This window comes from Podarcis melisellensis, assembly GCF_964234715.1.
Source record: "Podarcis melisellensis genome assembly, chromosome: 1".
Classification (NCBI taxonomy): Eukaryota; Metazoa; Chordata; class Lepidosauria; order Squamata; family Lacertidae; genus Podarcis; species Podarcis melisellensis.
In genome coordinates, this window is record NC_138528.1 from 75,288,304 (window position 1) to 75,303,309 (window position 15,006).

Consider the following 15,006-nt stretch of genomic DNA (forward strand, 5'->3'; position numbering starts at 1 on the left):
ATGAGTGAAATGCAGATGGCATTCTGTTAATTCCCACTGTGCTTATTAAGTTTTTGAAGATCAGTATCTGGATAAAGTTGGATGCTGTGACCCAATAGATTGATTGTGTGATGCCAAAGGTCCCAGGTTCAGTACCTGCCATGTCCATTTAACAGGATCACGGCTCTGTTGATGGAGACACCAGAGAGCCCTGCCAGTCAGAGTAGACAGACAGCACAGGGCTAGATGACCCAATAGTCCATTGTGGTATAAAATGGCTTTATTTGTTGTAGGTTGTTCAGTATTCAACCACGAATAGAGTAGAAAGCTCTAAGCAGGCTAGAAAAAACCCCATAATGGGATGTATTCATTATATATAATGCACTCTCATAGATCTCATTTCCCTACGGAAACATGTCATTGTTTTGCATGCTGCTTTGGATATCAAAGCCCACTTATTTTTCTTAGCAAGACCCTGTTTTGTCTTTGACCTCACTAAGGTCATAGCATCCAAAAATTACTTCATTTACTTTGCCTGCATTTCTCATTGAGGCAGGCAGTTGTGTTTATGTCACTCAGCTCAACGGCTCCCTTTGATGTATTCAGTACTCACAAAAATGCATCAAAGCAGGATTTGACATCCAGTTTATTTTGAGCCACTTTAGAGGCTGTATTTCAGATGTCCAATCTTTTTTTTTTTTTTAACTTCTGTGGACTGTATACTAGGAATATGGCTTCTCCTGTTGAAATGGGGGTTCAGTTGCAAAATCCATGGGCTGGATCCACACTTTCCTTGAGCAGCATTCAACTAATAGGATGTTCCCACTGGTGCAAGAGTGTAGGAGATATTTGCAGATTTAGTCTCCAATTTTTACCCTAAAGTCCTAAAGATTGAGGGGCCTTCTGGAACACTGTAGGATGTGACTTCGGAGGCTGCAGATGAAGGGGGAATCAGCAAAGATGGCCTCACACCATTTTAAACCTGCTCCATTGGGCTCCCTTACATCAGAAGAGCTCAGCTAGATCAGGCCATAGGCCTGTCCATCATCCCTTTGTTACAGTGGCCAACCATATACCTATGTGAGCCATTCCATGAAGAAGTTTGTCCATTCGTGAAAGGGCAAGGTTGGTTTTTGCCCTGTAAAGTATACTGGAAACTGGAGTTCAGATAGATGGCTTCAGTGAAAAGGCCCCCAGATATCCTCAATCTTCTCCTGTACAATGGCACCTCACCTGTACAGTGACGCTTCAGGTTACAGATGCTTCAGGTTACAGACTCTGCAACCCAGAAATAGTACCTCAGGTTAAGAACTTTGCTTCAGGATCAGAACAGAAATCGTGTGGCGATGGAGCAGCGGCAGCAGGAGGCCCCATTAGCTAAAGTGGTGTCTCAGGTTAAGAACAGTTTCAGGTTAAGAACGGACCTCCGGAACGAATTAAGTTCTTAACCTGAGGTACTACTGTATTTGAAATTTCACTAGGTTCATCCAAGTGGAACCAGCACCTTCCCTAATATGGATAAGGGCTTTGAATATTAAGAGCTTCCATAGCATGTCAAAAACTACATAGTTCTAAAATCTTTACTAACACACAGGGACATTTAGCATACCAGCCAATATTTAAAATAGCTGCATCTGGCAAGTAAGAGCAGGGATAATGTTTTTAATTGCCTTAGCCAGCTGACAGGCGCTGATATTTTTTTAAGTTTTTGAAAATGATTCAAAATATGCTCAGTCATCCGAAAGGCCAAATTATGACATTTGAAAATATAACAGCCTTATCTCCAATCTTGTACATGCAGCTAAAGTATGACTGGAATGTGGATTTTTTTGGGGGGGTGGGGAGAAAGATAATTCTGTTTGTGTAATAAGTAAAGCAAAAACTGCCACAATAAACCCCCACCAGCAATTCAGTTACCTTAAGATTTGTTTATTCATTTTTATGAATAAATGTATTCATCTTTCTGGTCCTGGCTGTATATTCAGATGCATTTTATAGCCTGACAAGTGAAGTTATCAATAACATACATTTTGTTTTGAAAATTTGAAGAAGAGGCTTTCCGTGCATAGATTACTTATTCAAATAGGTTGTGATCCAGCCTATAAAGGATATAGCCAACTTTTATGCACAATGTCCTGAACATGTTGGCTTGATAGTCTGCTGGCATATGTTTCAGTTGCACTGGTCAAGGCAATATTTTTAACCACGCTTGTAACTAGAGAAACTCTGACCTTTAATTTTAGTCCTTTCTGTAGGTTTCAGATCCTTTTAGAGGATATACATTTGAACACTTAAGAGAGCTACGTGATTCATAGTAGAGACATACTTTTACTGGGTGCTTTGGGGACCAATCTGGGGTATAAGTATAATTTCACTTTCATTTGGAAATAATTTTGCAATATATTGATCAGGATATTTATGTGCATAAGCTGAATAACTCAACTTCCCCCAGCCTCCCACACCAAACATGACATTACATTTATATTTAGCATCTCTTGAAACATTCTTTGAACTGGAAGAAATATTCACAAGTGTTTTAAGACTTGTAGTTTGCCACTAATTTTCTTGTGGGAAGTGGTGGTAGATTTGCTTTTCACCAACTAATACCATAACTGAATAATGCAGGTAATATCTTAAAGAATTATAATTTTGGGATGCCACTAAAAATCTTAACCTAGAATTCCTTAAATTGCTTAACCAATACATAACGTGTTTTTCTGTGTGTCTGTTTGCTTGGTCATGCTGTGTTAACAGTCCCTGCAATGATTCTGTCCTGTCCTCACATCTCACTAATCTCTCAACATGACTGTGGACTCATCAGCCTTGCACAGATTGCTAAATATACAGCATAGTCTTTTTATGTCTGAGGATGTACAGTTCCCCAAGTTGCCTTAGGCATCACACTTATCTGGGATGTCATCTCTGTACAACCAAATAGAAACCAGACAGGGAGAAAAACAGTATTCATCTCCTTTTGTTTTCGATGATGTAACATAAACTTTGGGAAATAATAATTGTTAAATTGGGTGTCATTTAGGATGAACGATTGCTCAGCATTAATATGGCATGATGAATGTCCATCTTGGATTGTGAGGTTGGGAACTTCCTTGTTGAACAAGAGTTGTGCATGAAAAGTATCCTACCTTCATAAGCTTTGCAGGGCCCCATCTTCTGTTTGCGCACAACTCTTTGGTATTTGAAGGGGTGATTGAACATTACAAAATGTAGGAGCAGTGCCAGATTTACGTATAAGTTAAACAAGCTATAGTTTAGGGCCCTAATCTCTTGGGGGGGCCCCAAAAAATTTAAAGGAAAAAAACCCTGGATGTACATTTCCAAAATGCAAGATAAAGAATAAATAAAATAAAACCTACATACAGCAACAGTGATTTGTGTTGTGTATGGACCTATTAGGTCCATAAATTACCATATATCATATATTCAACACAAAAAGCAACAATTTGTTGTTGACAAAGGACAGCTGGACATATCAAGGGCCCCATTACCTCCAGTAGTTTAGGGCCTCATCAAGCCATAAATCCAGCCCTGTGTAGGAGATGTATTAGAGATTTCACAGCATTTATGAAAAACAAAGGACTTTCTAACACATACATGGCTGTCATTGTCATAAGAGATGCTTCCCTGTGGTGAGATTGCATGTCACTGTAGTAGCAGTTTGAATGCCAGTAACACACAAGTGGAGGCAATGGAGTGGATGTCTCCCATCTAATTGGAAAGGAGGACAAGGATGGGGTACACCAGACCACTGATGTAGTGGGGGGGGGCTGAAGGGGCCATTGTTCCTGGCACATTTTTGGGAGGGAGTGCAACCAGGCGCCCCCACAACAACCTTCCATTGGAGCCTGGCTCTAGCGTGCACCCAGCTGCACTTCCGCTCCTGGGTCAGGTATAACGGAGTGGGGGAGAGTCGGTGAGCCCCCCTCGGGATGTGTGTGTGTGCTCCACATGCCTGTCCCAGGCGGCAGATGCATATGCTCCACCACTTCACCAGACCAAAATGATTTGCCCCACCCTAGCATTTGCCACAGCAGCATTGGATCTCACTCAGGATAGAGACATAATCCTATTTTGCATTATATGCGAGCCTACCTAATTGGCTCTTCCCAAACTATGACATTAACAAAAATGCAGCTATTCTTTGAAATATACACTCTAAACTCCTTAGCTACTGTTTTCTGAAAGCTACAAGTGCCATGGTTTGACTAAACCTGGGTGTAGATGGCTTGTGGATATCATTAAGGTTCCTCCCCTCCAACCTATTAATTTTAGCACTGGTGGTGAGATAAGTGGCATCAAATGTAAATCTTTTTTCTTGGGATTGACAGCCAGGTATTCACACAACTTCAGATCTCCATTGTCAAGTAATGGTGCTATACTTGGGCTGTCTGGATTGAGACCTTTTGGGAAAGTTTTAGGCTTGACTCACAAGCCAGCAAAGGTAATGTTCTGCCCATTTTGTAACTTGTTTCTCAGAGTGGAGTGAATGCATCTCCCTATCATTTCCATGTCAGTTGCAATCTCTTTTTATACACATATATACCGTATTTTTCTGTGTATAAGACTAGGGTTTTTTTTTTTACCAAAAAATTAGGTTTAAAATTGGGGCTCGTCTTATACAAAGGTAGTGCTGAGGGTACTTTCTTAATTTGGAGTCTCCCCAAATAGGGAGTGTCTTATACATGGGGGCGTCTTACACACAGAAAAATATGGTACTTTTTAATAAGTTTATCAACAGCATACAAAACTGAAAGTAATACAGAAGAAAGCAAAGGAATAAAGAAAGCAATGTACATTGAACAGAGATAATTCTCAGTTTTTAGACAAAGATTTATAAACGGGTTATGTAAGTTGCAGTAAGGTTTGAGCACTTGAAAATGTATTTAGTTTAAAATGTCTTTCCAGAAAGATGGATGGGCTAGGCTAGAGAAACTTTGGACGAGACATCCAGTGGCGTAGCGTGGGGGGTGCAAGGGGGTGGCGGCCGCACCGGGCGCAACATCTGGGGGTTAGGGTTAGGTTAGGGTTAGGGGGCGCAAATCCACGGGTTAGGGGGTGCAAATCCACGGGTTAGGGGGTGAAATTACTTGCCTTACCCCGGGTGCTGACAACCCACGCTACGCCACTGGAGACATCTGCAGTCTCAGCCGTGTCAGGTAACAGAAGTATAGTCTCTTCAATTGGAAGTAAAGCGCAGATAATGATGCCTATTTATACAGAGGCATGATAATGATATGAAACTTGAAACTTAAACTGTCATTGGCTACAACCACTGGTCATTGCAATACAGTGGTGCCCCGCAAGACGAACGCCTCACAAGACGGAAAACCCGCTAGACGAAAGGGTTTTCCGTTTTGGAGGCGCTTCGCAAAACGAATTTCCCTATGGGGTTGCTTCGCAAGACGAAAAAATCTTGCGAGTCCCTGTGGGTTTTTTTCGCTCCCCCCCCTTTCCTAAGCCGCTAAGCCGCTTAAGAGCTGATCCACTGATAAGCCGCTTAACAGCTGATCGCTAGAAGCCGCTAGACCGCTGTAGCGCTAATCCGCTAAGCTGTCAATGGGCTTGCTTCGCAAGACGAAAAAACCACTAGACAAAGAGAATCGCAGAACGGATTCTTTTCGTCTTGCGAGGCACCACTGTATAGGTTTAATAAAACATATGTACACAAATATATACATAATTGGTTGAAGCTTTTCATAATTATTTTTTAAAAATTGATTTATGCCAAGAATTACCTTTTATATGGCATACCAGTCCAAAAAAATGTTCAGGTACATTTTGTAATAAAGTTGGCTTATAATTAGCTCATTGTAACTTGGGGTTCAGCAAATTATCATGAAGTTGGTCCGCTTCTTTTCTTACATGTTCATTACAACTAAAAGGGAGAATGAAGTCAAGGTCAGAAGGCACTCCGCATGCAAATACCTTGTAGTTGATTAAAACAATGAAATTCTCAAGAGGAATACATTGCTCATCATCTTCGGCAACTCTTGGTAACCTTGAACAAATAATTAAACATCTTGGCCTATTTTCTCATCAAGAAAATGAGAGTTTAGAGAGCATTAATTAGGCAATGCTTATAAAGGGCTTTGGAAGACTCCAAAACACATGATTAAGGACTTTCTTCTGTCTAATTCATAAGAGTTGCATATAATCCTAACAAGTAACCTGCTTGTTTCGTACTAATTTTATTTTTCCTGAAACAGTCTTTAGCAAATTAATACATAAATTCCAGGCAACATGCAATTTGCTACATTTTCATCACTAATAAATACCTTTGTGCTGTTTTGCATTCATTAAACAGTAATCAATTCCTGGTGACTGACTTAAGTTTCGGACTTACCCTGTGTGATAAATCAACAGCAAGGTTCATTAGCCTTTATAATTTCTCTGGGATGCATAAGTCATAAAAGTAATTAGTTCTTATCACACATGGTGATTGCATAATTTTATTAAAATGTATTTGGAAGCAGAGTAACTTCAGCAACCAATTAGTAAAGTTCAAGAAGCGGCAGAGTTAAATTATTCCGTGTTTGCTTCTGCTAATGAAAGGTGGCCTGTCTGTTTCTCCTGGAAGCTAGTACCCTGCCACCATGTTCAGTTTTCCCTGTGATGGATTGGGTACATGCATTACTTCTTTTCCTTAACAAAACTCCTGTTTCCTGCCATGAATGAATTGTACAGCTGTAAGAGGGTGATCAATTTTCTCTCCCCTCCTAACTGGCAAATGTTCTCTCATAAGGCAGTACTGTGCTGTGCCTTGCTTTGCTTTGCTTCTCTCAGTGGCTTCAGTTTCTCCCCCAAAGAGGTACACAATCAAGAAACGTACCGTTGCAAAGGAATGGAGATATTGTGGCTCCAGTCCAACTTGAGTTGCAACTCAGGCTACGTTAGTCCACTGTTTCATAAACCAGGGCATGAAGTAGTAGATGAATGTCCAAACACAGCCTTGGTAACTAACTTTTAGTTAGTGGGATTGGATGAATTACAGAGCCATGGATGAGTGCTGTTGCTGTGTGCTCCTTCCTTGACCCTCTCCTCTTCCCTTTCACATTCTGCTTTGCACTAAGCTCCCTGTTGTATCCGAACAGGGGAACTCAAGTTTAATATTGGTTTACAAATCTGGATAATAGATCCTGGTTTATTATCCTGGTTTGTTAACCAATATTAAGTAAGAGATCATTCAGACACAATGAGGAAGTGCAGCTTAATGCAACGTAGACTTGCCATGACAAAGGCAGAGCAGGAGGGTAGGAGCACACAGCTATGGTGCTTATCTTTGCCCTTATTGAACTATGAGTAATAACTAGTAATAGTCATACCCGGAGTACACCTGCTGAAATAATAAGTCCATAGATATCAGTGAGTCTAAATATGACTTCATTGGATATCAACCCATGGTTATAAAGCCATGGACAAATGTATGAATTCAGCCTAAATATCACTGAAAACAATGGAAAAGTTTTTGTTTTAAAGTTACAAATAACTCATTTCATTGGTTTCAGTGTGGCTAATTTTAGTTTGCTTTAAAAAGGCTGGATATTTGTGGGTGAAGAGGAATAGTGAACTGTTGACTTAACCTCTATTAATTGAATAAAAATCACAGAAACCACAGTCAATTAAAGATCAAGCCAAATTATCATGTTCTTGTCTCTGGAAAAATAGGCCTTCTATCTTTTATTTCAGCTATTCTCAACCTCCCTCTGTATGCATATGCATAGGCAAAATGCATACTTTTTTTAAAAAAAGTACAGTATAGTGAACTGAAAGACCCAACAACATGTGTTCTTTTAATTTCTCCACCTCATTCACTTTTCAGCACTAAGCTTTTTTTAAACAGAAACAAATAAACCCAAAACAAGGAAATAAACCATCAAAGGTTTTTAAAAGGGTCTTGTGAGTCGGATGAGCTGTTTCCTATGCTAGTTTTCCAGCTTAAAAACTTCTGATTATTGTAACATTCTTTAAAAATGACTAAAAACCCTCACCTGAAAACATGGTCATGATTAAGAGAGGTAACTGGCAAGATGTTTGTTTGTTTGGACCAGGAACCTGCTATGATGCTCTAATGGCATATGAGATTACATTGTGTGTTTCAGCTGGGGCCAGCTCCCATCATGATAAATTGGGTTAGCTTAGTTTTTGGTGTATAATTATTGGTACTTAATTGTAGCTGTTGTATAAATGAGAGACATCACTTCAATCTGTTTAGGATGTTAGTGAACCAAAAAGGCCAGGACCTCAGTTGCAACTGAAATATGTTTGCTATCAGGATGATGGGAAATTATAATATGCATCCCAGGTTATTGAGACTTCCACCCATTTCCCTCTCAAATTATTATGAATCATATGCACACCTGAACTCTGAATTACAATTAAATTTGAGTTACTGTGCTAAAGAAAAATACCACCCAGAAACCTTGGACTGAAGATCAAATCACTCCGCATAATGAGACAACTGGCTTCCTTTTCTCTATTTCACTGCTTTGCTGGATAGTGGTTTTCCTCTTCCTCTGAATTGCAGATAAGCAATAATAGAATCCTTGCAGAGGCAGTATGTTTGTGGTTATCTAGGTGGATGAGAGGCAAGCAAACTTCCTGTATTTTGAAGGACTGTGCATTTTACCCTGGTATTGTTTAACACATAAAGATATTGATAAGAAAATGCCAGTTTCATATCAGCTTGTGCGAAGGAAGGAAGACAACAGGACTAACATAGCCTAAATACAAGCGTGTCTACAGCAGGGACTGCACCTTACAAAAGGGGGCACAAAGTTACAGTAGCATTTCATCATTTGCCATAGAATGTGTGGCACTTGGGAACTGTCTCAAGACACAATGGAGACTGCTAACTTAAAATCTCAGAAAAGGACCACCTGCATTTTTTCACAGACAATAGGTTTGCCAGAGCCTATTAGTCTTATACAGTTTACAAAAATAAGTAAAGCAATTCCCAGCAAAGGCACATAGTATAGGTTAAAACAAAACAGAAAAGGTGGGGCTTACCAAAATACAGTGGTACCTCGGGTTAAGTACTTAATTCGTTCCGGAGGTCCGTACTTAACCTGAAACTGTTAATAACCTGAAGCACCACTTTAGCTAATTGGGCCTCCTGCTGCTGCCGTGCCACCGGAGCACGATTTCTGTTCTCATCCTGAAGCAAAGTTCTTAACCTGAAGCACTATTTCTGGGTTAGCGGAGTCTGTAACCTGAAGCATATGTAACCCGAGGTACCACTGTACAAGGATACTTCTTGGGCTCCCCAAAAGACTGTGTTGCCTGATTTCACAGCTGTTTGTAAACTCAAAACTGTAATTAATATTCTTGTGCTACTACATATCCATGATTGATATTATTTTGATATTGATATTCCTGTGCTACTACGTATCTATTTTGTTTTTGTTTTGGAAAGATTAATGGAGAAACCTGGAGTATAAATAAGGCGGTCAACCCCTGATTGTGCATACATTAGTTTTTTGGCCACAGGGTGTCTCATTTGTCAGATCTGTTCACACCTTTCTATTGTAATGCTGGGAAGATCTTTTATTTTTATTTTTTTATAGAAGTGTTCTTTGATTTAAACCATCTGAACATGCAATATTAGGGCAGTGTACAATGTTAAGGTATAAAACACAATACCCCCCCACACACAAATAATCATTAAGGTGGCTGGCTATTAAAATTAAACAGCAGCCAAGGCCTATTGGCATAAAAAGGTCTTCATGAGGCACCCAGAAGATAAAAGTGAGGGTCCCTGCTGGTAGAACATTGCATACCATGGATCTGGCGACACTAAATATATGCCTTCCAGTTGAGGCCAGGCAGGGCTGTGTAACACGGGCGGCATCTAGCACTGCTCCTCAGGGTGATGTCAGTCATTGAGCTGGGCTTTATCGATTTTGGTTACAGCAGGGCCGGGATGGGGAGCCTGTAACCCTTCACATGTTGTTCTGCAACTCCCAGCACCCCTGATCATTGTCTGTGCTAGCTGGTGCACATAGAAGTGGGAGCTCAAAAACATCTGGAAGGATGCAGGTTCCCCACCCTGTAGTATGTGGTGCCCTCCAGATGTTCTCATCTTCTCTGAACTTTGGACATGCTGGCTGGGGCTGATGGGAGTTGGAGCAGCACAGTATATGGAAGGCACCATTTTGTCTACTTTTGCCTTAACAGGGAAAGCAGCAGCAGCAGCAGCGAGAGTATTCAGTGCTTCTGTTTTGGTTAATATTTTCAAGTTCTCTACTTAGCAAGGCTGATCTCTGTAGTATGAAAAGCTGGGGGCAATTAGGCATTTTGGGTAGGAAGACTTCTTAAAGTATAGCCCTGTTGCAGAAACTTTTTTTTTTCTCACAGGAACATAATGCCTTATATGTAGTGCCGAATATTTTCTTCCATCTTCCCTTTCTAGTTCAGTGGGATTCTTTTTCCAATTAAAAATATGCAGTTATGCTTTGCTGGAAGGCGCTCTGTATTCATGAATGAAGATTCCCCAAAGCTTTTGGAATATATATATATATGAATGAAAAGGGCATAGATGACTTGGCAGATATCTGTTACTATCTAAGATTGCTTCCTTTTCTTGAACTTATATCATTTACTATTAAATTTATTGTATATCCAGCAATGCAAGAGGGATTATCATTAACTGTTTGAGCATACTGTAGTTTGGGAATATTTTTAAAAACTGCAAACTGGAAGATTGAGCTCAAGTTCTCAGGATAATGTGCAGCCAAATCCTATGTGTTGTCAGTACATCTGGCTGTTACCCAGAAGGTTGGTGGTTCGAGCCCACCTAGGATTCCTGCATTGCAGGGGATGGACCAGATGACCCTTGGCTGCCCTCCCAACTCTACAGTTTGATGAAGTAAATCCAATGGGGCTTATTTCTAGGTGGGGATGCATTATTATTTTGCGTTGTTTTATTTTATAAATTTGTACTACTTTTTACAAAGATGTCTTATACAAATATATAAAATAGAGAACAGCCAACACAAATGTTTAAAAATCAAAAACACATAAAATAGATAAAAAGTATAGCGCTGCATCCAACACAGAACTTCATGAATGTTTTGTAAATACAAGGATTTCTGCTTGGGCAGCAGAATTTGAGGAGAGAAGGCCCATCACACAAGCAGAAATGTTTGCGCTAATGGGACTCACTAGTAGAATACTGCCCATAAAACACAAAAATGCTAAATTTTTCATCCAATGCCAGCAATAACAAGGAAAATATCCTGCACACACCCCAATATATAAAAAAAGAACACAGAACAGGCCATAAATCACTCCACATTAAGTTCCCAAAGCCCAGGAAAATGAGAATTTTTTTTGCCTGGCACCTAAGAGCTAAAAATGTTGTTGCCAGGCATGCTTCTTTGGGGAGAACATTCCACATTCGGATTGGGGTGGACATCTTGGATATCCAGTAAGCTCTGCTTACTTGCTCAACATAGGTTTACTTTGAAGTCCATGATGACAGACCCATGGGAATGCTTCCAATCCTAGGGAATAATGCAGTTAAGTAGATGAGTGTGGGGTACTCTAGAATTTTCCTAAAAGCTATACAGAAAGCAGAGCATCTATCAATGCATTGCTCATTAAGCATAATGTGAATTGATTTTAAACAATTACATACATAGCCTACTTTTGTAACAGGTCATTTAGTCAAGGCTAGGATCTGTGTCACAAACCCATTACACTCAACCGTGTGCTAGTGTCCAGTACTAATATTTTCTTAGAGTGGAGGTGAGAAAACTGTAGCCGTTCAGCCATTGGGCTCAACATCAACCCGGAACATTGGCTGTGCTGGCTGGGGCTCATTGGGTTGGGGACACAGGTTCCCTACCTGGTCTACCACCAGTGGTTGAACCTCCATGACCTGTCAGTGGAGGGTTTAGTCCCATTGACTTTTCATAGTTTGTGAGAGTTGGACTGGGCTCCGTTTACTGGAGTTGAACTATAAAAAGTGTGGGGTTTTTTGAACCTTACATATTTGCCTGATACAGACACTCTGCTGAAGCTACAAATTTCAGTTGTTTGGTTGGTTTCTCAAAAATTTCTTTCAGCACTCATGCACTAGAGGGAGCTGCTATTCTACTAGTGATGCAGCTGAAATTTCATTTTTTAAAACAGAGCACACATAAGCCTCCCCCATTTATTTATTTATTTTCCTTCTCATTTCTAAATGGGGTATCCTACCTGCAAACCTTCTGGTGTCCCTAGGGCTAGAAGGGACTTCTGTGGCATATAGGAAAATCCTGTCTCTTCTCCCCACTTCCAATTGCACTGCTCTCATGCTACCAACTCCCTATTCAGGTTAATACATACACTCTGTGGTCCATGTGATTTAGATCGATCTGTGTTTCCTGATTCAGTGAGTGATGTGCATGCAACAACTGCTTCTGTATGCATATTTCCTTGGTTGGATTGGGCAAGGAAATGTGGGAAGGTAAGAGGAGGAGACATGCAACAACTAGATGATCCTCAAGAACCCTTCCAACTCGATGATTCTGTGGCATGATACAGACCTATAATGGGAGGGGTAAAGTAGCAGAAATCTGGAGGGCTGCCATCCATTAGCAAAAGTGCCTTCTCCTCACACAAGCACCTTTGGGTCCACCCAGTTATTTCCAGAGAACAATAAAATTGCTTTCAACTTTTCTCTCTCTCCATCCCCCCCCCCAATCAAGTAGAGCAATGTTGGTCAACCTTCTTAGGCCAGTGGGTACATTTCAGATTTTGAGAGTGTGCCATGAGCACCAGTCACAAAATGGCTGCTAAATTCTAGATTTGTTTTCTCCCAAGAAAATTGCACTTGCCAGATGTACCCCTTTGGCATCAGACAAAGGGCAAGCTTAGGCCTGGTGTCTATCTTTGAAGAAATAAATAACAGAATAGAAATCAAGAATTAGAATTCTGTTTTCTTCTATTAAGCTGTTTCAGGTTATAACAGGTTCTACTCTGAATTCCTGTTCAGTCTTTCTATTCTCTTGGTGTCTACTGCCCCAGCAAATTGCCTGGCTGTGTATATTATATTCACATGCTAGCAATTTGGACATACCGTAGTTTTTGCACCATAACACTCACTTTTTTCCTCCTAGAAAGTAAGGGGAAATGTCTGTGCGTGTTATGGAGGGAATGCCTACGGGTGGCATGCCTATGGATTTTCTTCCTCTAAAAACTACGTGCGTGTTATGGTCGGGTGCGTGTTATAGAGCGAAAAATACGGTACATTTCTATTATCATGAATTATCTCTTCATGGTTTATCTTCTACTGTATACGTCGTCTTGTATGTCTGCCATGTGTTCAGCCTGTGTCGTACACTTATTGTAGTAGGCTCTGGCCTATGAAAACTTAGACCACTATTAAATAGTTTGTTTCTCAGGGAATATGCTTTAATTGATGCATGCTAACATTGCTACCCTTATTAACTGATAGGTTGTAATACTGTTTTGACATTGAAATTAAACAGTTGCTGCAAACTCTGTTGAAATCACAGTACTTTGCCTTGCTTTCCCAGTAAAAATGTCAAGAGATCTGATCACAGATCTCCTGTGTTGCATATTTAGTTTGACCCCTACACATACATGGATTTACCAACTGGACTTTTCTTGATCTATTACAGTGCCTGCAATTTCCCACAGAACCATGCAATCAAAAGCATTTTATGTGAATCCACCATGCTGTTCTTGTATTGATGCACAAGCGGGAGAAATTGCCCGCTGATAGAGTATTGCCAGTGTGAATGGCATATCTACGTTGCAACTGGTTTCTGATTGAAAGGAGTTATTACATAGTGAGTGTAATGCGTATTATCTGGCCAAAGTCTCAGTGTTTTCAGTTGGAAGAGAGTTAAGCATGTCTAAACCTCCCTTTGACATCTATAGGATTCAAAGGTGCTTAACTTTGTTAAGCGTCAGTGGACATTTCTGAGTCCCTGCATCTTTATCTTCATACAGGTAGCTGCATTTTATGCAAAATAGCAGTCTTATTCCCTCTAAGTGGGTTGCTGGTTTGGGGATGCATAGGTTAGTGAAGCTGCAAACAGGACAGGATTACAGACCAGAAATACCTCCTAGATTGGCTGAAAAACATATTTTAGAAGAATGTACACACACACACACACACACACACACACACAGGGCTGAGGACTAGCCTTTCAGATGGCCATTTCACATGGCTCTCATACTACTAAAAAGCATTGGCAGTAGCAACCTGTGAAGAAAATGGGCTGCTATAAAAAAATAATCTTTTAAGTATTTTGTAAGGAGATGGGGGGATTAACTTTTGGCTTGATTCATGACTTGAAGGATCCAGAAAAATAACTTGGAAGGTGCCACAAATTAATCAAGGGAAGATAAGATATATCATAGGCAATTGTTTTCTGTGAAGCTTTTGAAATGTTTGTGGATTGAGGGGCAAATCAAAGGCAATTCCATGCTGTAATTTAGCCAGGGTCTTCCTTGACATTCAGATCAGGAGGATCTCAGAAAACGGGACAACCCTGTTGCAGTGGAGAATGAAGAAAGGAGATCTATGTAAGTCTTTAACTTAGGGACTGCCTAGTGAGGGAAAAGCTGGATGCACTTAACCCATTTTACTTTGCTCCACTTGGGAAATTGCTTTGTGTGCATGCAACCATACATTTACACTTTATTTCCTAAGAACAAACATCATTATCTTCACAGTGAACTTTTAATATTACTCCACAAAACCTCAAAGCCTTTAATTTAATTTAAGCCGCCCCATGCACCAAGAGACACAAGGGAGTCTTAGGTTGTTTGGTGAAAGGCAGCCTGGAGGAATAAAGACATTTCACCTGGCGGCAGCAAAACATAAACAGGGAGGGAAGGCACACTGGGGAGCAACACTGCTTTGGCCGGATCTCCCTTCCCTGCAGAGTTTAATCTGGAGTGCTGTGACACAGCCTTCCCCTTGATTCCTTTGAGCCTGGGGGAGGGGGTGTAAAGAGATGGAGGGAATAAGGCTCAGAGAACTGAACCTTCAAG

General features: G+C 40.5%; 1 protein-coding gene across 10 annotated transcripts in view; it reads left to right on the top strand.

Annotated features, from left to right (window-relative positions):
• CHID1 (chitinase domain containing 1) overlaps positions 1 to 15,006 on the top strand; it is a 138,898-nt gene that overhangs the window by 71,239 nt on the left and 52,653 nt on the right. The window contains exon 12 of one of the 10 annotated variants that reach the window (XM_081922438.1): positions 13,623 to 13,727. The exons of the other annotated variants lie outside the window; for them this stretch is intronic. Coding sequence (XP_081778564.1) covers positions 13,623 to 13,695 — 73 coding nt within the window. The 3' untranslated portion in view covers positions 13,696 to 13,727. Of the gene's footprint in view, positions 1 to 13,622; positions 13,728 to 15,006 lie in introns of those variants that run through there. 10 annotated transcript variants of the gene reach the window in all.